Source organism: Hemitrygon akajei, chromosome 18 (genome assembly GCF_048418815.1).
Source record: "Hemitrygon akajei chromosome 18, sHemAka1.3, whole genome shotgun sequence".
In the NCBI taxonomy this organism is placed as follows: domain Eukaryota; kingdom Metazoa; phylum Chordata; class Chondrichthyes; order Myliobatiformes; family Dasyatidae; genus Hemitrygon; species Hemitrygon akajei.
In genome coordinates this window covers 65,141,634-65,168,902 of record NC_133141.1, presented here as the reverse complement: position 1 = coordinate 65,168,902, position 27,269 = coordinate 65,141,634, and the positions used below count along the sequence as shown (strand labels likewise).

At 42.7% G+C, this 27,269-nt stretch overlaps 1 protein-coding gene across 3 annotated transcripts in view; it reads left to right on the top strand.

Moving 5' to 3' along the window:
- lasp1 (LIM and SH3 protein 1) overlaps positions 1-27,269 on the top strand; it is a 197,732-nt gene that overhangs the window by 100,342 nt on the left and 70,121 nt on the right. For all 3 annotated transcript variants that reach the window (XR_012102071.1, XM_073071751.1, XM_073071752.1), the window contains exon 4: positions 16,769-16,876. Coding sequence is in view for 2 of the 3 variants with exons in the window: in XM_073071751.1 (XP_072927852.1) it covers positions 16,769-16,876 (108 nt within the window). In the remaining variant the exon portion in view is untranslated. The remainder of the gene's footprint in view (positions 1-16,768; positions 16,877-27,269) is intronic.

The following is a 27,269-nucleotide window of genomic DNA, read 5'->3' as shown; positions in this document are numbered from 1 at the left end:
TACATCTTTGGAATGTGGGAGGAAACTGGAGCACCCAGGAGAAACCATGTGGTTACAGGGAGAACGTATGAACTCCTTACAGACAGCAGTGAGATTGAACCCGGGCTGCTGATGCTGTAATGGTTTTATGCTAACTGCTACACTACTGTGCTGCCAAATGTCACAAGATCTCCGTTAACTGCAGTTTAAAGTTCCTTCCAAAAGATATTGCTTTGCATGAATATAACAATTCTTCCTTCCTATACTGCCATGTTGGTCTAGATTGGATGCTGAGTTTTAAAGCTGATGATGTCTCTGGATACACCTCACTCATGTTGTCAGTTAGTCTTCTTAGTCATTTGCTCATGGGATTTTCTAATTATACTGGGTGTTCTGTAATTAAATCAAGAAATTATCTTGTAAAATTGCTCTTGAGAAGGGAATGGATGAACACAATTGGGCGTGGTCCATCATCAAGTTAACAGAGAGTGGTAGACATTGTTCATAATCTCACCCTCCCTCGAACCTACTGCAATGTCTCTTTGTTGACTTCTGATTTAAATGCTTTCACTGAGTTCTATGTTCGAGTTCCTTTCATCAACTATTCTTACTTCTTAAACGGAAGGATAAAATCTATGATCAAATTTTTGGACATAAGTTTGAAATTTTGTTTATCACATGTGAAGCAACCTCAGATATGTAGCATACTGGAAAGCATTGCAACAAATATTAAGTGTTTATTATTGTCGTATATGGAGGACTTCAAAATCCTGTATATGTGCAACACACAAAATGCTGGAGGGAGTTGGCAACTCAGACAGCATCTGTGGAGAGGAATAAACAGCTGATGTTCCAGACTGACACCCTTTGTTAAGACAAGGCTGTCCAGTCCTGCCAAAGGCTCTCAGTTTGAAGCGTTGACTATTTATTCCTCTCCATTGCTGCTACCTGAGTTCCTCCAGTATGTTGTGTGCATTGCTCAACATTTCTAGCATTTACAGAAACTCTTGTATTCCAAATCAAATGCTCTATAGCTGGGTCCTGACCAGTAAAATCCTGGCTAGGCAGCTTTACTGCTGAAGCCAGATTTAACATCCCCAGAGCTTTTGTGTTTAGATTCCTCCTGATATGGAGACCTCCTCTGCGTTCTGTATTGCACTCTGTAATTGCCACTGGAGGGGTTGTTTTTCATTATCTTTCCCTTTGTTCCCTCCATGTTATTTCTGCATTTAAAGAGAGATTAAATTAGTGTTGATTATGAGCCAGACTTGAATCCCCAGAGCAAAGAGTTCTTAACTCATTCAAAACTCAAGTGTCCTGGACAAAGTCCTTTAATTTCCACTTAATGTGTGACCAGTCAGAGGAAGTGACCAGCAAAGTGATGTCACTATCCAAAGTGAGAAATCCCATCTGTTGTTGGGCAAGGACGCAGGACTGTTCATGCTGGATCACCAGACATTTTAGCTTCCCATTATCATTGTGACATATCGACCCATGACCACCTCTGCTGCCATTGTGAGGCCAGTTTCAGGTTTGAGGAGGAACAACTCATGTTCCATCTGGGTAGCCTCCAATCTGATGTCATGAACACTGATTTCTCCATCTTATGGTAATTTCTTCCCCCTTCTCTCTGTTTCCATTCCCCATTCTGACTTCCCTCTCTTCACCTCCCATCATCTCCTCTAGTGCTTTTCCTCCTTCCCTGTCTCCCATCGTCCACTCCTATGGTCTATCAGATTAACTCCTTCAGCCCTTTACCTCTTCCACCTATCACCTCCCAGCTTCTCGCTTCATTCCCCCTCTCCCACCCACCACCCTTCCCTTTCAACTTGTCTCACCTATCACCTGCCAGCTTGTACTCCTTCCCTTCCCCACCTTCTTATTCTGGCTTCAGCCTTTCTAGTCCTGATGAAGGGTCTTGGCCCAAATCACCGACTGTTTATTCCCTTCCATAGATGCTACATGACCTGCTGAACTCCTCCAGTGTTTTGTGTGCATTGTTCTGTATTTCCATCATCATTTCCAGCATTTCACTGTGTTGCTCTCCATTGCTTTTTAAATATGTGAAATGACGCGTGTGTGTGTATGTTAGAGAAAGCTAGTTGGCAGATTCACATTCAAGAGCCTGAGGTGTTGGTAAACTTGTTGCCCACAGTATGTGCTGAATTTTAATCAGTTTGCACCTCTGTCTTCATTGGTGATCTTGACAACTCTGTGGGCTGTGTTGAGAGATTTATCTCTCCTCATCCTCCAAGGACATCTATTTATAGAGAGAGAGAAAATCTGATTTTTAAAACCGTGAAGGATTTAGCATTCACTGTAAAAGCAAGCTTGTAGAAGTTATTCAGTGGGATGGATTAGAATGTTACTGATGTTATTTCTCCCTGTTGTTGGAAATGATGTTCACAGCTGGGTTGAGTTTAGAATGTAGTAGTTAGATTGTTGGGAATCCCTAAAGGAATTGTTTGATCAAATCTGAAATGGTTTTATTTACACTGGGTTAAGCCAGTTAGTTTTCTCCCCCTTCTTTTCTCACCCTATTCCCTTTTTGAAATCACTTGTTTGTTGATTTTGGTGGTAAAGAGTTTACTGCTCTGCCTTGCAGATGTTTTAGTTAAAGAATCATCTTGTAGAAGATCTGTGTATTGTTGGGCTAATCATTCCAGGCAAATATCACTGTATTATCAAAAGATGAGGAATATATTACTGGCAATCTTCAAAGTTCGAAGTACCTGTATGCCACCATATACTGCCCTAAGATTCATTTCTTGCAGGCATACACAGTAGAACAAAGACTGACAAACAAACAATGTGCAAACGAAGACAAACTGCAAATACAAAACAACAATGAATAATAATAATAATAACAACAACAACAATAGTAAATAAAATGATGCTGAGAACATGAATTGAAAAGCCCTTGAAAGTGAGTTCATAGGTTGTGGAACCAGTTCAGTGTTGAGGTGAATGAAGTTATGCACACTGGTTCAGGAGCCTGATGAGGGGAGGGCTTTTCCTGTGATGGACTGGGCTGTACCCACTACTTTCTGTAGGCTTTTCTGCTTTTGGGGGGTTTTTGCTTATATACCAGGCCATGGTGCAATCAGTCTGTAATGGATGACTGGAAGTGTGTTTGGGTATGGGAGCCTACAGATCCTACATAATCCTCACCAGAGTACAAGACCGTAAGGCATAAGACCAGGATTAAACCATTCTGCCCATTGTGTTTGCACCACTATTTGATCATGCTCCTCCAATCTCAACAATTCCTCCACTCTCCCTATACCAACTACTTTCCCTCTCCCCACTCCAAAATGAAAAGGTATGGCACATACAGAACAGAAGCAGGCCAGTCTATGCCAACATTTAGGTTCTCCATGATTCCCCCCCCTTCACTTTTCACTAGCATAATCCCATCAAAAACCAACTCCTTCTGATGTGCATCCAGCCTTCTGACAAGTCAATCCAACACTTCACCTCATCCACCTGTTATGAGAGCTCAGTTAGGATAAAATTATCTTCTCTCTGCCTCGGTAGAACAGCCATCATAATCAAAGATCCCCACCCACACTACAGCCCCTTCCATCTGGCAGAACACACCGAAGCCTGACAGCGCATACCCCATGCTCAAGGACAGCTTCTGTCCCACTATTATATGACTATTAATTAGTTCCCTAGTGTGATAAGATTGATTCTTGACCTCATAATCTAGGTCGTTATGATCTTGTATATTATTGTTTACCTACACTGCACTTTCTCTGTAGCTATTACACTATTATTGTATTGAGGTAGAACAAGTTAAAGCAATAACAGAATGCAGAATAAACTTGTTCTACCTCAATACTCCAGGTAACGAATTGATCTGTGTAAACAGTATTTAAAACAGGTTTTTCCACAGTATCTCGTTACATGCCACAATAAAAACCAATTAGTTGTATACCATTTCCAATTCTGTCTGGATGAACTCAGCAGGCTGGGAAACATCAGTGGAAAAGAGTACAGTCAACATTTCGGCCCAAGACCCTTCAGCAGGATGAAGGGTCTCGGCCCAAAACATCGACTGCCTGGCCTCCTGAGTTACTCCAGCATTTTGTGCGTGTTGCTTGGATTTCAGACATCTGCAGATTTTCTTGTTTCCAATTCTGTCTGTCTGGGTAGCCTCCAACTTGATGGTATGATCATCGATTTCTCTTACCTGTTAATCTTTTCCCCCTCCCCCTTCTCTCTTCCATTCCTACTCTGGCTGTCCTCTGACCTCTCCTCTTCTTACTTGCGTAACAGCTCTCCCTGGTGCCCCTCCTCCATCCCTTTCTCCTATGGTCTGCTGTCCTCTCTGATCAGATTCCTTCTTCCTCAGCCCTTTACCTCTTCCACATGTCACCTTCTAGCTTGTTCTCCTCTCCTCACCGCCTTGTTCTGCCTTCTTCCCGCTTCCTTTCCAGTCATGATGAAGGGGGGGGGGGGGGTTGTGTGTGTGTGTGGAGGCCTCACTTGTTCTCACGTCGTCAGTCCTGTTAAATAGAAAGCTTTTGTTTAAAGATGCCATTCAAGGAGACTGGTTTAGGGGAAATTTGTTCTGGGTGCCCAGCCTAAGTTCATCTCTTGTGCATCGTGTGCGTTGATTCCTAAATACATTTGCTTATTTGCATTGCTGGTCTGTTCAATGTTTAGACTGCTTTATTAAAATGCAAGAACAATTGGCTGGTTGATGGTGGAGATGCCCGATTGCCAGTTAACATACAAATGGGTAACAAGTGACGATTAAATTGTCTGTGGCAGACACTGTTGTTTAATTCTGAGTCTCTCGGGCAGTGTGAATAATCTCATTGTGAAAATGCAGTCTGTTCTAAAGAGATTTCAGGAGTTCTGTCGTTGATGCTCAGACTTATTACTGTGTGAATTCTAGTGTTGGCTTAACACGCATGGAGCAAAATTTCTGTGGCAATGTAAATAATTGGTAAATTGTAAAATACAGTTGACGCCCATTGAATTGGGTTGTTCTTTACAGGCCAAAGATCTCCATTTTCACAGACCTATCACATTTCTGGTGCCAAGACTTTCTTTCAATAGAGTCCTGTACCTGATTTGTTGTTGGGAACGATTTTGTCCGCTGCTGCAGTCAGAATTAGAATCGGATTTATTATAACTGACATATTTTGTGAAATGTGTTGTTTTGTGGCAACAGTACAGTGGATTACATAAAATATTCTATAAATTATAATAAGTATAGATATAGTAGTACAAAAAGAGAAAAAATAGTGAGATAGTGTTCATGAGTTCACTGTTCAGAAGTCTGATGGGGAGGGGAAGGAACGGTTCCTGAAATGTTCAGTGTGTGTCTTCAGGCTCCTGTACCTCCTCCCTGATGGTAGCAATGAGCAAAAGGCATGTCCTGGATGGTGAGGGACCCTAATGATGGATTCAGCCTTTTTAAGGCTTCACCTTTTGAAGATGTCCGAAATACTGAGGAGGCTTGTGCCCATAATGGAGCTGGTTGAGTTTACAACCCTCTGCAGCATTTTACGATTTTGTGCAGTGGCTCCTCCATACCAGACGGCGATGCACCCAGTCCGAATGCTCTCCACAATATACCTGTCAAAATTTGCTAGAGTCTTTGGGGACATACCAAATCTCCTCAAACTGCTAATGAAATGTAGCCTCTGGCATGCCATCTTCATTAGTTTCCTACCAGTGATGTAATCAGACAATTTGACTAGAGCCAGTTGATGAGTCAGCCTCCTGAAGCCGAGTTATTTTGGGATTGGAATAAATTTTGCATGAAAGAATATTTTAAATTCAAAGTCATATTTTAAATTCACAGTAAAGTTATTATCTAACCATGTATATGTCCCCTTGCAATACCTTTAGATTACTTTTCTAGCAGGCATTTACAGGAAAATAGGGAAATACAAAAGAATTTGTGTAAATCTATGCATGAAGACTGACAAGCAACCAATGTGCAAAAAACATTGTACAAATAACTAAATATCAATATTAAATAAATAATAAGGAGCCTGGGGAGAGGGATAATAACTGTTCCTGAACCTGTGCTGCGGGACTTAAGACTCCAGTACCACCTACAGAGAAGTCATCTCTCTGACACAGTGGTGTCAAGAAAACAACCTCTCCCTCAATGTGGCAAAAACAAAGGAGCTGGTTGTGGACTACAGGAGGAATGGAGACAGGCTAACCCCTATTGACATCAATGTATCTGGGGTTGAAAGAGTGAACAGCTTTAAGTTCCTTGGCATTAACATCACCGAGGAGTTCACGTGGTCTGTGCACACCAGCTGTGTGGTGAAAAAGGCACAACAGCGCCTCTTTCACCTCAGACAGTTGAGGAAGTTTGGTATGGGCTCCCAAATCCTAAGGACTTTCTACAGGGGCACAATTGAGAGCATCCTGACTGGCTGCAACACTGCCTGGTATGGGAACTGTACCTCCCTCAATTGCAGGACTCTGCAGAGAGTGGTGCGGACAGCCCAGCGCAGCTGTAGTTGTGAACTTCCCATGATTCAGGACATTTACAAAGACAGGTGTGTAAAAAGGGGCCCAGAGGATCATTGGGGACTCGAGTCACCCGAACCACAATCTATTTCAGCTGCTGCCATCCGGGAAACGGTACCACAGCATTAAAGCCAGGACCAACAGGCCATCAGACTGATTAATTCATGCTGACACAACTGTATTTCTATGTTATATTGACTGTCCTGTTGTACATGCTATTTATTATAACTTACTAGAAATTGCACATTTAGACAGAGATGTAACATAAAGATTTTTACTCCTCATGTACATGAAAGATGTAAATAATAAAATCAATTCAATTCGTACCAAGAATGACCTGGATGTTGGAGGTCTTTGATGATAGATGCTGCTTTCCTATGACGGCGCTCCTTGGAGATGTGCTCAATGGTGGACAAGTTTTTGCTTGTGATGGACCAGGCTGTATCTACCAGTCTCTGTAGAATTTTCCATTCTTGGGCATTGTATTTCCATACCAGGCCATGATACAACCAGTCAGGATACTCTTCACTCTGCATCTAGAGAAGCCTGTCAAAGTTTTAGGTGACATGCCGAATCTGCACAAACTTGAGAAAGCAGAGACACTGCTGTGCCTTCTTTGTAAATGGCACTTGCATGGTTGTCCCAGGACAGATCCTCTGATATCACAACACCAAGTAATTTAAAGTTACTGACCCCCCCCACACTGGTGATCCTATAATGAGGACCGGCACATAGATCTCTGACTACTTCTTCCTGTAATCAATAATCATATTATTAAAATGTATTATTATCATATATTAATTCACATTACATTAGAAAATAGAATGCTTAAAATTAGCAGAGCAAAGGATTTGGTCTCCAAATCAGTTGCAGCATTTCTTGTAAAAACTTATTCATTATGTAACAATTTCAGCACTGCAGGACATTGTTCTCTGATAAAAGAGCCACCCTCCTGACCTCATCACGTCTGTCATTATATTTTCCTGCCTTCCTCCCTCGTGGACCTAAATAGCTTACCCAAAGCCACCCTGCTGTTCATTGTGACTGCTGTGAGTTCTACATCTTACTTACTGCTGTCATGCAGCCAAATGTGTGGTCAGTTGCATAAATGAGACCCTGCAAAAACAGTTTCCAAGCACTGTGGGGACTCGATGCACAGCAAGAACAATTTGTACTTATGTAGACACATGAGAGTGCAGACAGTGGAATCTGGAGCAACAAACAAGATAGAGTGGAGGAACTCAACAGGTCAGGGCAGCATCTGGTCTCTAGTATTATGGGTCAGGAGCTGTCTTCTCGAGAGATGAAGGGTCTCAACCCAAAACACTGTCCATTTGCCACTACAGATGTTGTCTGACCCACTGTTGCATTTATATAGAACCTTTCGTAATAGAGTCTGGGCATGATTCTGAAGGTTACCAAGCTGATCCCTGGAATGGGATACACTGAATAAGACGTGACCCTATTGAAGCTAATCAAGAATCATCAACTATATTTGCCATAAAGATTTATATATATTAGGAATTTGCTGTGGTGTATTGATCAGGGTGTGACGTGCAACAAAAAACAACAACATCCAACAATTATAAGAATAAAGGATTATATAAAAATAAAGTTAGAGGTTAAGTATAGATATGGAGTAAAATGTGCATAAATGCATAAATACCAATATGAATAGTATTGTAAAAAGTGGTTGGAAGTGTTTACAGTGCAGTGACCAAGGTAATGGGAGGCAGTGGGGGAGGGCACTAACTAGTCTGGTTAATCAGATTAACTGCTTGGGGGCATAAACTTTTAAGATGGCATGAAGTTTTTTGTTTTCATAGCCTGTAGCACTTTTTAGAAGGGAACTTTTGGAAAAGACAGTTTGCTGCGTAGGTGGTGTCTGCAATATGAAAATGTTATAGACATACACATACTTTATTGATCCCAAAGGAAATTACAGTGTCACAGTAGCATTACAGGTGCACAGATATACAATATTAGAAGAGAGGTAAGAAAGAATAAAAAGTAAGTTACCTCAAGCAGTCAAACAGGAGGGGGTCATCACTTCCCAGGCTATAGGTTGACTCATTCTAGAGCCTAATGGCTAAGGGTAAGAATGACCTTGTATATAGTGCTCTTTGGAGCAGCGCAGTTGTCAGTCTATGTCTAACAGTGCTCCTCTCTTCAGCCAAGGTTGCATACAGAGGGTGAGAAACATTGTCCAGAATTGCCAGGATTTTTCCGTAGGGTCCTTTGTTCTACCACAGCCTCCAGTGTGTCCAGTTTGACTCCTATAATAGAGCCAACCTTTCTAAACAGCTTATTTAGCTGGTTAGTATCACCCGTGTTGATGCCATTACCCCAGCACACCACCACATAGAAGATTGTACTGGCAAGAACAGACTGGTAGAACATGTGAAGGAGAGGCCTGCATAGTCCAAAGGACCTCAGTCTCCTCAGGAAGTAGAGGCGACTCTGACCCTTCCTGTACACAGTTGGTGCTCCACTCAAGTCTGTCATCCAGGTGCACCCGCAGATACTTGTAGTTCTTCACCAGATCCATGTCCTCACCATCAATAGTAACAGGGAGCAGTACGCACTTTGGGTTTGATTGTGTAGATGCAAGAGTGAGATTTACCTAGTTTTGAACCAGGGGTCACAGATTCAAAATAATTTTATGTTTCAAAAATAAGTTTAATTCATAATAAGAATATATTAAGAACATAATATGATAAGAAACCTATGTTCATGGTCAATACATTCAGTAGTGTTAACTTAAAATTTTTTTTAAACCATAGCACCATTACCACTCATCAGCCTCTTGGGCAATACACCCTCTCAGTGTTTGATGGACAGCAAGGTGGTTAGCGCACCACTTTACAGTGCCAGTTGTAAAGATCAGGATTCAATTCCCTATGGTGTCTGTTAAGAATTTATATGTTCTTCCTGTGACTGCATGGGTTTCCTCCAGGTGCTCCAGCTTTCTTTCACATTGCAAAGATGTATGGGTTAGAGTTAGCAAGTTGTGGGCATGCTACGTTGGCACCGGAGGTGTGGTGATTCCCGTGGGCTGCCTCAGCACAATCCTCACTGACTTTATTTGACGCAAATAACATATTTCACTCAATGTTTCGATGTACATGTGACAGATAAAGCTTATCTACCTAACTTGGCCCCTCCATGTGTGGTAGCAAAAGGATTTTATACTGTGGTCCTTCCCTATAGAGTCTTGGCATTGGCTGCACAGAGCTTCAGCCTCAGCACACAATCATGCAGCCTAGAATATCTTAGCCGGCAGCATTCCCTCGTGAACATCTCACTGTGATGGAAGACTAATGGCTCTTAGGCAGACCAGAGGGTGTCCTTCACCTTCCAGCAGGACTTTCACATAAAAAGTTGGCCATTCTGGACAGATAAGAAATTTCTTTAAGGAAGGAGTAGTGAATCTCGAAGTTATTTGCACAAGAGGCTGTGGAGACTTGATGCTGAGACCAATAGGTTATTAGATATGAGGGGAACTGAGGGGTATGAGGCTGGTGCATGAAAGGTGTGCCAAGGTTGGACATCAACCATAACGTTATTCAAGTCTGGGTTGAGGACACAATCAGAATCTGTTTTATTATCACTGACATGTGCTGTGAAATTTGTTGTTTTCCAGCAGTAGTACAGTATAAAACATTACTATAAATTACAATAATATATAAACTATAAATAAATAATGCAAAAAGAGAGCAGAATATTGAGGTAATGTTCATGGGTTCATGAACTATTCAGAAATCTGTTGGCAAATGGGAATAAGCTGTTCTTAAAACACTGAGTGTGTGTCCCTGGTCTCCTATATCTTCTCTCTGATGGCAGTAATGAGAAGAAGGCATGTCCTAGTGTCCTTAATGATGGATGCCATCTTCTTGATGCATTGCCTATTGAAAATGTCCTCGATGGTGGGGAGGCTGGTGCTGTGATGGAGCTGACTGAGTTTATACCCTCTGCAACATTTTCTGATCCTATGCCTGGTGCCCCCATGCCAGGTGGTGATGCAACCAGTCAGAATTCTCTCCACATTACAACTGTAGAAATTTGCTAATCTTTGGAGACATACCAAACCTCCTCAAACTCCTAATGAAATCTAGCTTCTGGTGTGCCTTCTTCATAATTGCATTAGTATGTTGGGCACAGGATAGATCTTCAGAAATATTGACACCCAGGAACTTGAAACTGCTTACTCTTTCCACTTCTGACCCCTCAATGAGGACTGGTGTGTGTTCTCTCCACTTCCCCTTCCGGAAGTCCACAAGTTAATTCCTTGCCGCAAGCAATTAGTTGATGACCTGCATTGTTGGCCCTGTTTCTCACTCCACAGATCATGTCTGGCATGTTGAATAGTTCCAACATTTCTTTATCTGTTGTTTCAGGCTTCCTGCACCTGCAGTTTTTTATTTGCTTTTCAAGATACAGTAAGTGCATTTTCTACAGCATTCCAAAATGAAGTCTCTAATGATTAAATGTGCACTTATGTGCCTCTGCCCTGAAGAATTTCTGGAGTGTTCACTTAGATAATTAGCAAATAAAACAAGTATTTAGCATATGACCTTGGTGTTGGCTTGGGGAGGTGTTTACTCAAAACAGTTATTGAGCTGTCGAAGTTGGTAATGCTCTCTGCCTGAGCAGGAGTTTGTCAGGATTTGGCTATGCCCCAGTATATAGCACTTAATTGAGATAGTCTTTCCAGATAGCTCTGATGCAGACCTATATTACCCTCCCCCTCATAGATTTGAGACATTGTGCTTGTTACTTGAAGAGAAGGGCTTCAAATTTTTTTTTGGCACAATTTAGGGTGAAAAGCATTTTTTTCCTTTGGCTTCCAAGCCAATATTCATCCTGCAATCAGCATCACCAAAAAACATAATGAATTTTTAATTGGAGAGAGAAAACTGGGATAGTGCTTTCAAAGAACAATAGGTTAAATGACTGCTGACTGTGCCACCCATTTTAATTCTACTTCCCATTTCCATTCCAACATGTCAGTCCATGGCCGCTTCTACTGCCACAATAAGGCCACTCTCAGATTGGAGGAGCAACACTTCGTATTTTGTCTGGGTAGTCTCCAACCTGAAGGCATGAGCATTGATTTCTCAAACTTCTGATAATTTCTGCCACCCCCCACCTTCTCCCTTTTTCATTTCCCAATTCTGGCTCTGCTCTTATCCTTTCTTTTCTCCTCACCTTCCCATCACTTCTCTCTAGTGCTCCTCCTCCCCTTTCTCTTCTGATTTGCTCTCATCTATCAGATTCTTCCTTCTTCACCCCTTTTATCTTCCACCTTTCACCTCTCAGCTTCTTAATTGATTCTCTTTCTTCTTACCCCCCCTCCACCCACCTATCTGGCTTCACCCATCACCTGCCAGCTTGACCTCCTTCCCCTCCCCTCACCTTTTTATTCTGTCTTCTTCCCCCTTCCTTTCCAGTCCTGATGAAGGGTCTTGGCCTGAAACATTGACTACTTATTCCCCTCCATAGATGCGGCTTGACCTGTTGAGTTCCTCCAGCGTTTTGTGATGTTCTGTGAACTAGTTACTAATTTTTCTTGTCAATTGTAAGCTCTTACTTTGCATAAAACAGCTCTTTGCCACTGCAAAAATCTACTGAATCTCAGAGCAATTTTAGATGCTCTGAGTCTCCCAATTGAAATTTAATAAGCTGTAGAGAGAGACTGTGTTTTCATCCTGTCCATTGTCCCCATGAAGAATTCAAAAGCTTAACCTTTTTATTAGAAGCTTAGAAGCTTTTATGCTGCATTATAGTTCAAGAATTAGAAAGGCAGATCCTATGGCATGTTGTCCAATTTTTTGCTTCAATGCTTATGCAAATTGGATTGGAACCTGAGTTACTTTGCAATAAAGAAAATCAGGAAACAGGGCATGTGGTGTTACTGACAGAGAAAAGTCTCTCATTATTTTGCATAAACAATCTCTGTCTGCTATTTTGCTGCACTGGGAAATAAGGGTCTAATGTTTCCTTTTAACACAAAGTCTCTAATCTGCAGAAAATGCTGGAGGAACTCAGCAGGTCAAACAAAATCTATGGAGAGGAATAAACAGTTGACATTTTGGGCCAAGGCCCTTCATCAGGCTTCGTCAGGCTTCGTCAGTTTAAAGTCACATTTCAAAGTTCCTGATGAAGGGTCTCAGCCTGAAACATCAACTGTTTAACCCTCTCCATAGATGCCTGACCTTGCTGAGTTCCTCCAGCATTTTGTGTTTGTTGCTCTGGATTTCCAGCATCTACAGAATCTCCTGTATCTTTACTCTGCCTTGCCTTGGAGTCAGAAAGTTGTGAGTTTGCATCTCACTGGGTGATTTACGCACCAAGTTCAGGACCATATTGAGGGAGTGCCACAGTGCTAGTTTTCAAATGCATAAACATGAGATTTAGCAGATGCTGGAAACCTTGAGCCACACACACAAAATGCTGGAGGAACTCAGCAGGTCAGGCAGCATCTACGGAGAGGAGTAAACAGTTGACATTTCAGGCTGGGACCCTTCATCAGGAAATTTCAAATGACTGAGTTTCTCCTGCTTTCCTTGTGGAAATTCCACTTTGCTTTTCGAGATCTGTGCTTCACAAAAATGTTTAAATGAAAAAGGCTGCCAGATCTTTGTAAAAAGTCTTTGGCAATATTTAATCATGTTAAACATCCAGGGGTATGACTGGGACAGGTAAGTATGTTTGTTGTATAATTGTTGGGAATATTTTGTTGCAAATTGATAGCAAGAGAGGATTAGCTTTAGTTGTCACATCTAAATCTTGCAGCAGAGAGAAGAAATAATGAAAGCACTTTGGACTACAAGTACATAGTTATCTGAAATTTCAGCTTAGCTTACCCTGCTATAGGAAAGATGCCATTAAGCTGGAGTGAGTGCAGAAAATGATAAACACAAGAGATTCTGAAGATGTTGGAAATCCAGAGGAACACACACAAAATGCTGGAGGAACTCAGCAGGATACAACACATCTATGGACAGGAATAAACAGTTGATTTTTCAGGCCAAAACCTTTAATTGGGACTGGAAAGGAAGGTGGAAGAGGCCAGAATAGGAAGTTGGGGGGGGGGGGGGAGGGAAACAGCAAGGAGTACAAGCTGGTAGGTGATGGGTAATACTAGGTGGAGGGATGAAGTAAGAAGATGGGAGGTGATAGGTGGAAGAGGTAAAGTGTTGGAAAAGAAGGAGAGTAGACTGTGGGAGAAAGGGAAGGAGGAGGGGCACCAGAGGGAGGTAATAGCCAGGTGATCAGAAGAGAAGGGATGAGAGGGTAACCAGAATGGGGAATGGTAAAAGAGAGAAGGGGAGAAATCTTGAATATAACAGCCTATGAGACAGTTTGATGTTGTTGGTTTGATGCCATAAGACTATATAATTTAGGAGCGCAGTTAGGCCAGTTTGGTCCATCAAATCTGCTCAGCCATTTCATCATGACTGATCCATTTTCCTCTCAGCTTCAATCTCTTGCCTTTTCCACGTAACCCTTCGTGCCCTGACTAATGAAGAATCTATCAACCTCTGGCTTAAATGTACTCAATGACTTGGTATCCATGGCCATCTGTGGCAACAAATTCCACAGATTCACCACTATCTGGCTAAAGAAATTCCTCCTCATTTCTGTCACAAATAGATAACTCTCTGTTCTGAGGCTGTGTCCTTTGGTCTTGGACTCCCCTACCGTAGGAAGCACCATACATGCTTACAGACAATGAAACTACAAAAAATACAGAACCAGCTATACTACAAGTGTCTCGGCCTGAAAGGTCAACTATTTATTCCTGTTCATAGATGTTCCCTGACATGAGAAATCTGTTTTCTGATTGGTGTGGTAGGGTGGATGCATTGGTGACCAATCAAGTGAGTATGAAGGTGGACTAATGGGATGTCATGCATTGACACCTCCAGAAATAAATGCAGTCAGTGCTGGCAGCCAAACAAGTGACGGCACATGGCCTGACAGAGTTTCCATTATCCAAGGAAGCACGAAAGAAAGGCAGCCTTGTATTTAGCACCTTTCACAGCACCAGACATCACGAAACACTTTACAGCCAATAATTTACTTCTGAAGCACACTGTTATAAAGCAGGAAATGTTAGCTGCCAATTGTACATTGCAAGGCCCCACCAACCACCGATAATTTAAGACTAGATAATCATTTTTTAAAATGATGGTTGAGTATAAACATTGGCTGGGACTTTGAGGACTCCCTTGCATTAGTTTGTAATAATGCCATGGTGATTTTATTTTACATCCAGGCAAGAATGACTTTATTTGATAACACTTTTTTTTTGAAGTGTTTTGTACCACATAACAGCACCTGAATAAATATACATATATTTATTTCATTTTGAGATACAGCAAGGTAACAGGCCGCCTGGCCCAATGAGCCCATGGTGCCCAATTACACTCCCATGTGACCAGTTAGCGGACTAACCCACATGTCTTTGGAACGTGGGAAGAAATAGGAACATCTGGAGGAAACCCACATGGTCACAGGGAGACTGTACAAATTCCTTACAGACCATGACGAGAACTGACCCTGGGTTGCTGGCGCTGTAATAGCATTATGCTTACCACTGCACTACACTGCTGCCACAAGTTGTTGTGTTGAAAGTTGACTAATTTAGAACACAGAACATTACAACACACTACAGGCCCTTCAGCCCATGATGTTGTGCTGACATTCCCTCCATTCATTCTAACCCTTCCCTCCATTCTTCTATCATCCATGTACCTATCTAACAGGTACCCCTTTCTAAACATTTTAATTATTTTCTAATTTATAAAATGAGATTTTCATTGGTGTCACTCAGCAGGTATTCCTCTACACCCAAGTCCTGCCCAGATGAACGCAAGGAAAAATAAACAGAATTCTGGTTTCTAACTTAATTGAAATCCTGTAACCTTTGTGACTATTTCAACACTTGGGCAAGTGGGAAGGGGTGCAATGTTATAGGACTTAGTCTTGTTAGATGACAAACAAAAAGAAAAGGAAACTGCAATAGTCTTGGTACAATAGTTGCCCTGGTTGTAGGGAAATCATAGTCTTTGGGATCCTGACTGTAGAAACCAGTGATGTCATCAAGCCTTTATGTGGTGGGAAGAGGAGGACAAGTCGATCTCTCCTTCTGTGGACCAGATTTTGGAATGAAAATACCTTGAAGATGAAATGCATTTAATTTACAACCCTGTAAGCTTCAAGTCAGTAATGGTAGGGAGTAGTGTCAATTTGTGTATTGAAATGCAAATATGAGTGTTTTATTAATGGTGTACTTATATATACTTTATAATGACATTCAGTAGGATGTGAACAAGCAGCGAATTTGACCATATTTGATTTTTATTAAGCACAGTTATTACACTGCATTAGTCTGCAAGGTAATACCTTTCAAGTCAAGTTTATTGTCATGTGTACAGGTACAGTGGAGAAACTTGCAGAAACGTCACAGGCACGTAGGTACAGACAACATACAGGATATACAAAGACCCCTACAAAGTTGGGGTGCTACATTAATGTAGCAGTTATCATAATGCTTTAACAAAACCAGTGACCTGGGTTCAATTGTGCTGCTGCTTGTAATAAGTTTGTAGACCCTCTCTATCCTCTGGGTGCTCTGGTTTCCTCCCACAATCCAAAGACTTGGTTTAGCAGAGTAATTGGTCTCACAGGTGTAATTAGGTGGTGTGGGCTTGTTGGGCCTGAAGAACAGACTAGGATTCACACTGCTTCTCCTCATCATCTACTGGGCAAATCGTTTTCACCCACAGAACTGCTGCTCTCTAGTGTTTTTGTTTTTTTGTTTTTCACACCATTCTCTGTAAATTGTGAAAATCTCTGGAGATCAGTTTCTGAGATACTCAAACCACCCTGTCTGGCACCAACAATCAATCACAGTCAATTACTTTGATCACATTCCTTCTCCATTCTGATGTTTGGGCTGAACAACAACTGAACCTCTTGACCACATCTGCATGCTTATATACATTGAGTTGCTGCCACATGATTGGCTGATTGGATATTTGCATTAATGAGCATTAGTGTTGGTGTACCTAATAAAGTGGCCACTAAGGGTAAATAAGTTCTCTTGGGCCTGATTTTATGGTAAATGAAATAGATTATGTAGAGGCTGTATGGAGGACAAATGCTAGCATGGACTAGTTGGGCTGCATAGGCTGTTACTAACTTCTAAGCAACTATCTCAGCACAGATCTAGCTTCCATTAGGAAACTGTTTAAACTTTCTTTTCTCCTTTTAGGTTCAATACAAAGAAGATTTTGAGAAGAACAAGGGGAAAGGATTCAGCGCAGTGGCTAGTACCCCTGAGCTGGAACGCATCAAGAAAAACCAGGAAATTGTCAGCAATGTGAGTATCCACTGGACAGGTCATGTTCATCACCTTAAGATGGATGGATCTCTGTTCTTGATGAACAATTTCCAGCACAGAATGGACTAGGATTCACACTCTCATCTACTGGGCTTGCATTCTTTAGTTTTAATAACTGAGTGGGGGGGGGGGGTGGAAGTGAAGAAAAACAATCCCCAGATTCTATTGAAAAAAAATTTATTTCATTTTTATACTGGTAATGTATTTCATAAAGAAAATGCATTTTTATTATTAAGTTTGCAGATTTCAATGTGCCTGCTTCATATGAATCCCCTGGTGATTAGTGAGAATTAGTTTAATTATTAGGATGATGAAGATAATGGATGATTTTGATTGTGTGGGTATCATTATTAACACTGGCACTTTAATTGCGTTTTTATTGGAATTGAAGATCGATCGACGGGTGTCAGATCTCTCAGTGGGAGAGCATTTTGGAGATAGTGATCATAATTCTATCTCCTTTACAATAGCATTGGAGAGAGATAGGAACAACAAGTTAGAAAAGCATTTAACTGGAGTAAGGGGAATTATGAGGCTATCAGGCAGGAAATTGGAAGCTTAAATTGGGAACAGATGTTCTCAGGGAAAAGTATGGAAGAAATGTGGCAAATGTTCAGAGGATATTTGTGTGGAGTTCTGCACATGTTCCAATAGGTACGTTCCAATGAGACAGGGAAGTTATGGTAGGGTATAGGAACTGTGGTGTACAAAGGGTGTAATAAATAGAACCATAGAACATTACAGCACAGAAACAGGCTTTTTGGCCCTTCTTGGCTGTGCCAAACCATTTTTCTGCCTAGTCCCACAGACCTGCACCTGGGCCATATCCCTACAAACCCCTCTCATCCATATACCTGTCCAAGTTTTTCTTAAATGTTAAAAGTGAGCCCGCATTCACCACTTCATCTGGCAGCTCATTCCACACTCCCACCACTCTCTGCGTGAAGAAGCCCCACCCCCCCCAATGTTCCCTTTAAACTTTTCCCTCTTCACCCTTAACCCATGACCTCTGGGTTTTTTTCTCCCCTAGCCTCAGTGGAAAAAGCCTGCTTGCATTCACTCTATCTATACCCATCATAATTTTATACACCTCTATCAAATCACCCCTCATCCTACTACGCTCCAGGGAATAAAGTCCTAACCTATTTAACCTTTCTCTGTAACTCAGTTTCTCAAGTCCCGGCAACATCCTTGTAAACCTTCTCTGCACTCTTTCAACCTTATTAGTGTCCTTCCTGTAATTAGGTGACCAAAACTGCACACAATACTCTAAATTCGGTCTCACCAATGTCTTATACAACCTCACCATTATGTTCCAACTCTTATACTCAGTACTTTGATTTATAAAGGCCAATGTACCAAAAGCTCTCTTTACGACCCTATCTACTTGTGTTGCCACTTTTAGGGAATTATGTATCTGTACTCCCAGATCCCTCTGTTCTACTGCACTCCTCAGTGTCCTACCGTTTACCTTGTATGTTCTACTTTGGTTTGACCTTCCGAAGTGCAATACCTCACACTTGTCTGCATTAAACTCCATCTGCCATTTTTCAGCCCATTCCTCCAACTGGTCCAAATCCCTCTGCAAGCTTTGAAAACCTTCCTCATTGTCCACTACACCTCCAATCTTTGTATCATCAGCAAATTTGCTGATCCAATTTACCACATTATCATCCAGATCATTGATATAGATGACAAATAACAATGGACCTAGCACTGATCCCTGTGGCACACCACTGGTCACAGGCCTCCACTCAGAGTAGCAATCCTCCACGACCACTCTCTGACTTCTCTCATTGAGCCAATGTCTAATCCAATTTACTACCTCTCCGCCATGTATACCTAGCGACGGAATCTTCCTAACTAACCTCCCATGCGGGACCTTGTCAAAGGCCTTACTGAAGTCCATGTATACAACATCCACTGTCTTCCCTTCATCCACTTTCCTGGTAACTTCCTCAAAAAACTCTAATAGATTGGTTAAACATGACCTACCACGCACAAAGCCATGCTGACCTTTTCTAATAAGTCCCTGTCTATTCAAATACTTGTAGATCCTATCTCTTAGTATTCCTTCCAATAATTTACCTACTACTGATGTCAAATTTACTGGCCTATAATTTCCCGGATTACTTTTTGAGCCTTTTTTAAGCAATGGAACTACATGAGCTCTCCTCCAATCCTCCGGCACCTGACCCGTGGATATCGACATTTTAAATATTTCTGCCAGGCCCCCTGCAATTTCAACACTAGTCTCCCTCAAGGTCTGAGGGAATACCCTGTCAGGTCCTGGGGATTTATCTACTCTGATTTGCCTCAAGACAGCAAGCACCTCCTCCTCTTTAATCTGTATAAGTTTCATGACCTCCCTACTTGTTTGCCTTGTTTTCATAAATTCCATTCCAGTTTCCTTAGTAAATACAGATACAAAAAATCCATTTAATATCTCTCCCATTTCTTTTGGTTCCATACATAGCCGACCACTCTGATCTTCAAGAGGATTATCCTTCACCCTGACTGCCAAGGCAACCTCATGTCTTCTTTTAGCCCTCCTGATTTCTTTCTTAAGTATTTTCTTACTCTTTTTATACACCTCAAGCGTCTTATTTCCTCCCTGTTGCCTATACATGTTATACATTTCTCTCTTCTTCTTTATCAGAGTTCCAATATCCCTTGAGAACCAAGGTTCCTTATTCTTATGCATTTTGCCTTTAACCCTGACTGGAACATACAAACTCTGCACTCTCAGAATTTCTCCTTTGAAGGCCTCCCACTTACCAATCACATCCTTGCCAGAGAACAACCTGTCCCAATCTATGCTTTTTAGATCCTTTCTCATTTCTTCAAATTTGGCCTTTTTCCAGTTTAGAACTTCAACCCGAGGACCAGATCTATCTTTATCCATGATCAAGTTGAAACTAATGATGTTATGATCACTGGAACCAAAGTGTTCCCCTACACACACTTCCGTCACCTGCCCTAACTCATTTCCTAATAGGAGATCTAATATTGCATCCTCCCTAGTTGGTACAACTATATATTGATTTAGAAAACTTTCCTGAACACATTTTACAAACTCTAACCCATCTAGACCTTTAACAGTATCGGAGTCCCAACCAATGTGTGGAAAATTAAAATCCCCTACAATTACAACGTTCTGTCTCTTGCAGTTGTCTGTTATCTCTCTGTAGATTTGCTCCTCCAATTCTCGCTAACTATTGGGTGGTCTATAATATAACCTTATTAATGTGGTCATACCTTTCCTGTTTCTCAGCTCCACCCATCTGGCCTCAGTAGACAAGCCTTCTAATCTGTCCTGCTGTAATATTTTCCCTGACTAGCAAAGCCATCCCCCCACCCTTCATCCCTCTGCCTCTATCACGCCTGAAATATTGGAACCCTGGAACATTGAGCTGCCAGTCCGGCCCCTCCTGTAGCCAAGTTTCAGTAATGGCTATGATGTCATAATTCCATGTGTCAATCCAGGCCCTCAGCTCGTCTGCCTTTCCCACAATACTCCTCGCATTGAAATATACACACCTCAGAAGATTATTACCACCACACACAACCTTACTATTTGTGACTTTGCATGAATGACTAACATCATTTATTTTTACCTCTGTTCCACTATCTACTCCGGCACTCTGGTTCCATCCCCCTGCAAATCTAGTTTAAACCCTCCCCAATAACACTAGCAAACCTCCCTGCAAGTATATTGGTCCCCTTGTAGTTCAGGTGTAACCCATCTCTCTTGTATAGGTCCCACCTGCTCCAGAAGAGGTCCTAATGATCTAGAAATCTGAAACCCTGCCCCCTACACCAGTTTCTCAGCCACGTGTTCATCTGCCAGAGCATCCTACTCTTACCCTCACTGGCACGTGGCACAGGCAACAATCCTGAGATTACTACCCTCGAGGTCCTGATTTTCAACTTCCTACCAAGCTCTCTGTACTCACTCTTCAGGACCTCCTGACTCTTTCTACCTATGTCATTGGTACCGATGTGTACCACGACATCTGGCTGATCACCCTCCCACCTCAGAATGCTGTGCATGTGATCAGAGACATTCCTGACCCTGGCACCCGGGAGGCAACAAACCATCTGGGAGTCTCAGTCACGACCACAGAATCTCCTGTCTGTACCCCTGACTATGGAGTTCCCTATCACTACCGCTTTCCTCTTCTTCCTCCTTCCCTTCTGCACTGCAGAACCAGACTCAGTGCCAGAGATCCGGCTGCCGCAGCTTGTCCCAGGTAAGCCAGCCCCCCCCCCAACTGTATCCAAATCGGTATACCTGTTCTGGAGGGGAATGGCCACAGGGGAACCCTGCACTACCTGCCCTTTCCCCTTCCCTCGCCTGACGGTACCTGTGCCCTGTAACTGAGGTGTAACTACCTCCTGGAAGCTACTATCTATAAACTGCTCAGTCTCCCGAATGATTCGGAGGTCATCCAGTTCCTGCTCCAGTTCCCTAACGCGGTCTGTTAGGAGCTGCAGCTGGATGCACTTCTTGCAGGTATCATTGTCAGGGACACCGGAGCTCTCCCTGACTCCCCACATCCTGCAAGAGGAGCATTCCAACATCCTGCCTGGCATATTCTGTAGTCTGAACAAAAAAAAAGAAGAAAAACAGAAACTTACTGGAACCTACCCTCGCCTCTGCCTGTTTCTCGCCGAAGCCTGATTGAGCCAAAGCCGTCCCACTCCGACTCAGTCCACTCCAACGATGGCCACTACGATGATGGCAGTCTTTCTTTTAAACCTTGGCGCGCTACGTCATGCACCTGTGCAGTCTAGCCTCTTTTCCCCAAGCTGTTAAAGAAAAACGGCCTTCTCTCTAGTCAAGAAGAAAAGAAAAAGAGCATCAAGTTGGATCAGTCGCCGGGACCGGATGAGATGTACCCCAGGCTACTGTGGGAGGCTAGGGAGGAGATTGCTGAGCCTCTGGCGATGATCTTTGCATCATCAATGGGGACGGGAGAGGTTCTGGAGGATTGGAGGGTTGCAGATGTTGTTCTTTTATTCAAGAAAGGGAGTAGAGATAGCCCAGGAAATTATAGACAGAGAGTCTTACTTCAGTGGTTGGTAAATTGATGGAGAAGATTCTGAGTGGCAGGACTTATGAACATTTGGAGAGGTATAATATGATTAGGAATAGTCAGCATGGCTTTGTCAAGGGCAGGTCGTGCCTGACAAGCCTGATTGAGTTTTTTGAGGATGTGACTAAACACATTGATGAAGGTAGAGCAGTAGATGTAGTGTACATGGATTTCAGCAAGGCATTTGATAAGGTACCCCATGCAAGGCTTATTGAGAAAGTAAGGAGGCATGGGATCCAAGGGGACATTGCTTTGTGGATCCAGAACTGGCTTGCCCACAGAAGGCAAAGAGTGGTTGTAGATGGGTCATATTCTGCATGGAGGTTGGTGACCAGTGGAGTGCCTCAGGGATCTGTTCTGGGATCCCTACTCTTTGTGATTTTTATAAATGACCTGGATGAGGAAGTGGACGGATGGGTTAGTAAGTTTGCTGATGACACAAAGGTTGGAGGTGTTGTGGATAGTGTGGAGTGCTGTCAGAGGTTACAGCGGGACATTGATAGGATGCAAAAATGGGTTGAGAAGTGGCAGATGGAGTTCAACTCAGATAAGTGTGAGATGGTTCATTTTGGTAAGTCAAATATGATGGCAGAATATAGTATGAATGCTAAGACTCTTGGCTGTGTGGAGGATTAGAGGGATCTTTGTGTCCGAGTCCATAGGACGCTCAAAGCAGCTGCACAGGTTGACTCTCTGGTTAAGAAGGTGTATTGACCTTCGTCAGTTGTGGAATTGAATTTAGGAGCCGAGAGGTAATGTTGCAGCTGTACAGGACCCTGGTCAGACCCCATTTGGAGTACTGTGCTCAGTTCTGGTCACCTCACTACAGGAAGAATGTGGAAGCCATAGAAAGGGTGCAGAGGAGATTTACAAGGATGTTGCCTGGATTGGGGAGCATGCCTTATGAGAATAGGTTGAGTGAACTTGGCCTTTTCTCCTTGGAGTGACGGAGGATGAGAGGTGACCTGATAGAGATGTATAAGATGATGAGAGACATTGATTGTGTGGATAGTCAGAGGTTTTTTTCCCAGGCTGAAATGGTTGCCACAAGAGGACACAGGTTTAAGGTGCTGGGAGTAGGTACAGAGGAGATGTCAGTGGTAAGTCTTTTACGCAGAGAGTGTTGAGTGCGTGGAATGGGCTGCCGGCAACTGTGGTGGAGGTGGATACAATAGGGTTTTTAAGAGGCTGTTAGATAGGTACATGGAGCTTAGAAAAATAGAGGGCTACAGATAAGCCTAGTAATTGCTAAGGTAGAGACATGTTCATCAACTTAACAACCACTGAGGTAAGACTCGTTGGGCTATAATTTCCTGAGCTATCTTCCTCCCTTTCTTGAATAAAGGATCAACATCCACAACCCTCCAATCCTCCAGAACCTCTCCAGTCCCCACTGATGATGCAAAGATCATCGCCAAAGGCTCAGCAATCTCCTCCCCCGCCTCTCACAGTAGGCTTCTTCTGAATTAATTGGGTGGTGATCCCATATGGGCAGCATGGTCGTGTATCAATGAGCGTAACACTAATACAGCACCAGTGACTTGGGTTCAATTCTGCCACTCTCTGTACCTTCTCCCCATGACCGTGTGGGTTTCCTCTGGGTGCTCCAGTTTCCTCCCACAGTCCAAAGACATGCGGGCTAGTAAATTAATTGGTCACATGGGTGGGCTTGTTGGGCCAGAAGGACCTGTTGCTGTGCTGTATCTCTAAATCAAATAAATAAGTAGCGTCAGGTTTATGCTACCAAATGTTCTCTTGCTCTTCTTTGATCCACAGAAGGCAACTCCTGGGTTCTCTGATCTGATGCAGAGAAGCAAGACTGTTTGGAACTGTTGGTTAATATTGGTTTGCTTGCAGCATTTTACTTGATGGAGTCTTGTGCCTGTGTTCTTAACAGTAGAATTCCCTTCTCAACTTCTCCAGCAGGTTCTCACTAGTTTAATGGCAACAGTTCAAACGACCATGTTTTTAGGAACACTGTCCAGCAGGATGTAAATGCGATGAGAGACTGGAGGGGAATTTTAAACTAGAGAATATATTTTTTTGGCAGTGCTTCAAACTTCAAGGGTAGAGGAGGAAGCAACTCATTGTCTCGCTAAGAACTGATCAATTTGTATTAGACCGTAAGACATGGCAGGTGTTTATTCGGCACATCGAATTTGCTCATTCATGGCAGATTTATTTTCCCTCTCGACACCATTCTTTTGCCTTCTTCCTGTAACAATTGATGCCCTTACTAATCAAGAACCTATCAACCTCCACTTTAAATATACCCAGTGACTTGGCCTCCACGTTTGTCTGTGGCAATGAATTCCACAGATTCACCATCTGCTCACCAAGAGGCTAAGTTGCACCTTGTCTCTGTTTTAAAGGGATGCCCTTGTATTCTGAGGCTGTGCTCTCTGCTCCTAGACTCTCCCACTATTGGAAACATCCTCTCTTGATGGAGAGCATAGTGGTTAGAGCGAGGTTATTACAGCTCGTGGTGTTCTGTGTTCAATCCTGGTGTCCATCCCATAGAATGCATGGGTTTTCTCTGGTTCCTCCGGTTTCCTCCAACATCCAAGGATGTTGTTCTGGGTGGGTTAATTGTCTCATGATTTAGTTAGGGTTAAATTGGGACTGCTGGGTGGTGCAGCTCGACGGGCCGGAAGGGGCTATTTCGCGCTATATTTCTAAATGGATAAACAAACAATGCAGAATAAAGTGTAAAAGTGTAGTGCAGGTAAACAACTAAGTGCAAGATCATTATGAGGTAGATCATGAGGCCAAGGGTCCATCTTACTGTACAAGTGGCCCATTCATGAATCTTATAGCAGTAGGGTAGAAGTTATCCTTGAGCCTGGTGGTACATGCTTTCGGGCTTTTGTATCTTCTGCCAGATGAGAGAGGGGAAAAAAAGAATGGGATGGGTTGGTCTTTGATTATGCTGACTGCTTTACTGAGGCACTGAGAAATATAGACAGAGTCCATGGAGGGGAGGCTGGTTTCTGCATTTACTGAGCTATGTCTACAACTTAGCAGTTTCTGACAGTTACGTGCAGAGCAGTTGTCATACCAAGCCGTGATGAATCTAGAAATAATGTTTTCTGTAGTGCATTGATTAAAAAATTGGTAAATGTTGACGAGGGCATGCCGAATTTCTTTAGCCTCCCAAGGAAATAGGAGTGTTGGTGAGCTTTCTTGGCTGTGACCGATGTGTTTAGGCCAGGACAGTTTTCAAAGGAGGCAACTCATTTATACCTCTTTATGAGCTGATCAATTGGTCTTGCTCCCCACTCTTTTCCTCCAGCCCTGCTCATTTTCCTTCTTTTCAGTAATGAGCCTATTTGCATATTGAATCTTCCACTGCTCAAGGTATCTGGACACAATATGTAGATAAGCCTACAAGAGGAGAGGCTGTACTTGATCTGGTATTGGGAAATGAACCTGGTCAGGTGTCGGGTCTCTCAGTGGGAGAGCATTTTGGAGATAGTGATCACAATTCTTTCTCCATTACCGTAGCATTGGAGAGGGATAGGAGCAGACAAGTTAGGAAAGCGTTTAGTTGGAGTAAGGGGAAATGTGAAGCTATCAGGCAGGAACTTGGAAGCATAAATTGGAAACATGTTCTCTGGGAAATGTATGGAAGAAATGTGGCAAATGTTCAGGGGATATTTCCGTAGCGTTCTACATAGGTACGTTCCAATGAGACAGGGAAAGAATGGTAGGGTACAGGAACCATGGTGCACAAAGTCTGTTGAAAATCTAGTCCAGAAGAAAAAAAGAATTTATGAAAGGTTCAGAGAGCTAGGTAATGTTAAAGATCTAGAAGATCATAAGGCTAGCAGGAAGGAGCTCAAGAAAGAAATTAAGAGAGCCAGTAGGGGCCATGAGAAGGCCTTGGCGGAGAGGATTAAGGAAAACCCCAAGGCATTCTACAAGTATGTGAAGAGCAAGAAGATAAGAAGTGAGAGAATAGCACCAATTAAGTGTGACAGTGGAAAAGTGTGTATTGAACCAGAAGAGACAGCAGAGGTACTTAATGAATACTTCAGTATTCACTATGGAAAAGGATCTTGGTGATTATACTGATGACTTGCAGCAGACTGAAAATCTTGAGCATGTAGATATTAAGAAAGAGGATGTGCTGGAGCTTTTGGAAAGCATCAAGTTGGATAAGTCACTGGGACTGGATGGGATGTGCCCCCAGGCTACTGTGGGAAGTGAGGGAGGAGATTGCTGAGCCTTTGGCGATGATCTTTGCATCATCATTGGGGACGGGAGAGGTTCTGGAGAATTGGAGGGTTGCGGATGTTGCTCCATTATTCAAGAAAGGGAGTAGAGATAGCCCAGGAAATTATACACCAGTGAGTCTTACCTCAGTGGTTGGTAAGTTGACGGAGAAGGTCCTGAGAGGCAGGATTTATGAACATTTGGAGAGGTATAATATGATTAGGAATAGTCAGCATGGTTTTGTCAAGGGTAAGTCGTGCCTTACAAGCCTGATTGAATTTTTTGAGGATGTGACTAAACACATTGATGAAGGAAGAGCAGTAGATGTAGTGTACATGGATTTCAGCAAGGCATTTGACAAGGTACCCCATGCAAGGCTTATTGAGAAAGTAAGGAGGCATGGGATCCAGGAGGAAATTGCTTTGTGGATCCAGAACTGGTTTGCCCTCAGAAGGCAAACAGTGGTTGTAGATGGGTCATATTTTGCATGGAGGTCAGTTTACCTTAGGGATCTGTTCTGGGACCCCTACTCTTTGTGATTTTTATAAATGACCTGGATGAGGAAGTGGACGGATGGGTTAGTAAGTTTGCTGATGACACAAAGGTTGGAGGTGTTGTGGATAGTGTGGAGTGCTGTCAGAGGTTACAGCGGGACATTGATAGGATGCAAAAATGGGTTGAGAAGTGGCAGATGGAGTTCAACTCAGATAAGTGTGAGATGGTTCATTTTGGTAAGTCAAATATGATGGCAGAATATAGTATGAATGCTAAGACTCTTGGCTGTGTGGAGGATTAGAGGGATCTTGGGGTTCGAGTCCATAGGACACTCAAGGCTGCTGCGCAGGTTGACTCTGTGGTTAAGAAAGCATACAGTGCATTGGTCTTCATCAATCGTGGGACTGAGTTTAATTGCCGAGAGGTAATGTTGCAGCTATATAGGACCCTGGTCAGACCCCACTTGGAGTACTGTGCTCAGCACTGGTCGCCTCACTATAGGAAGGATGTGGAAACCATAGAAAGGGTTAAAAAAGTTAAAGTCTGTCCCGAGCCTTATAGGC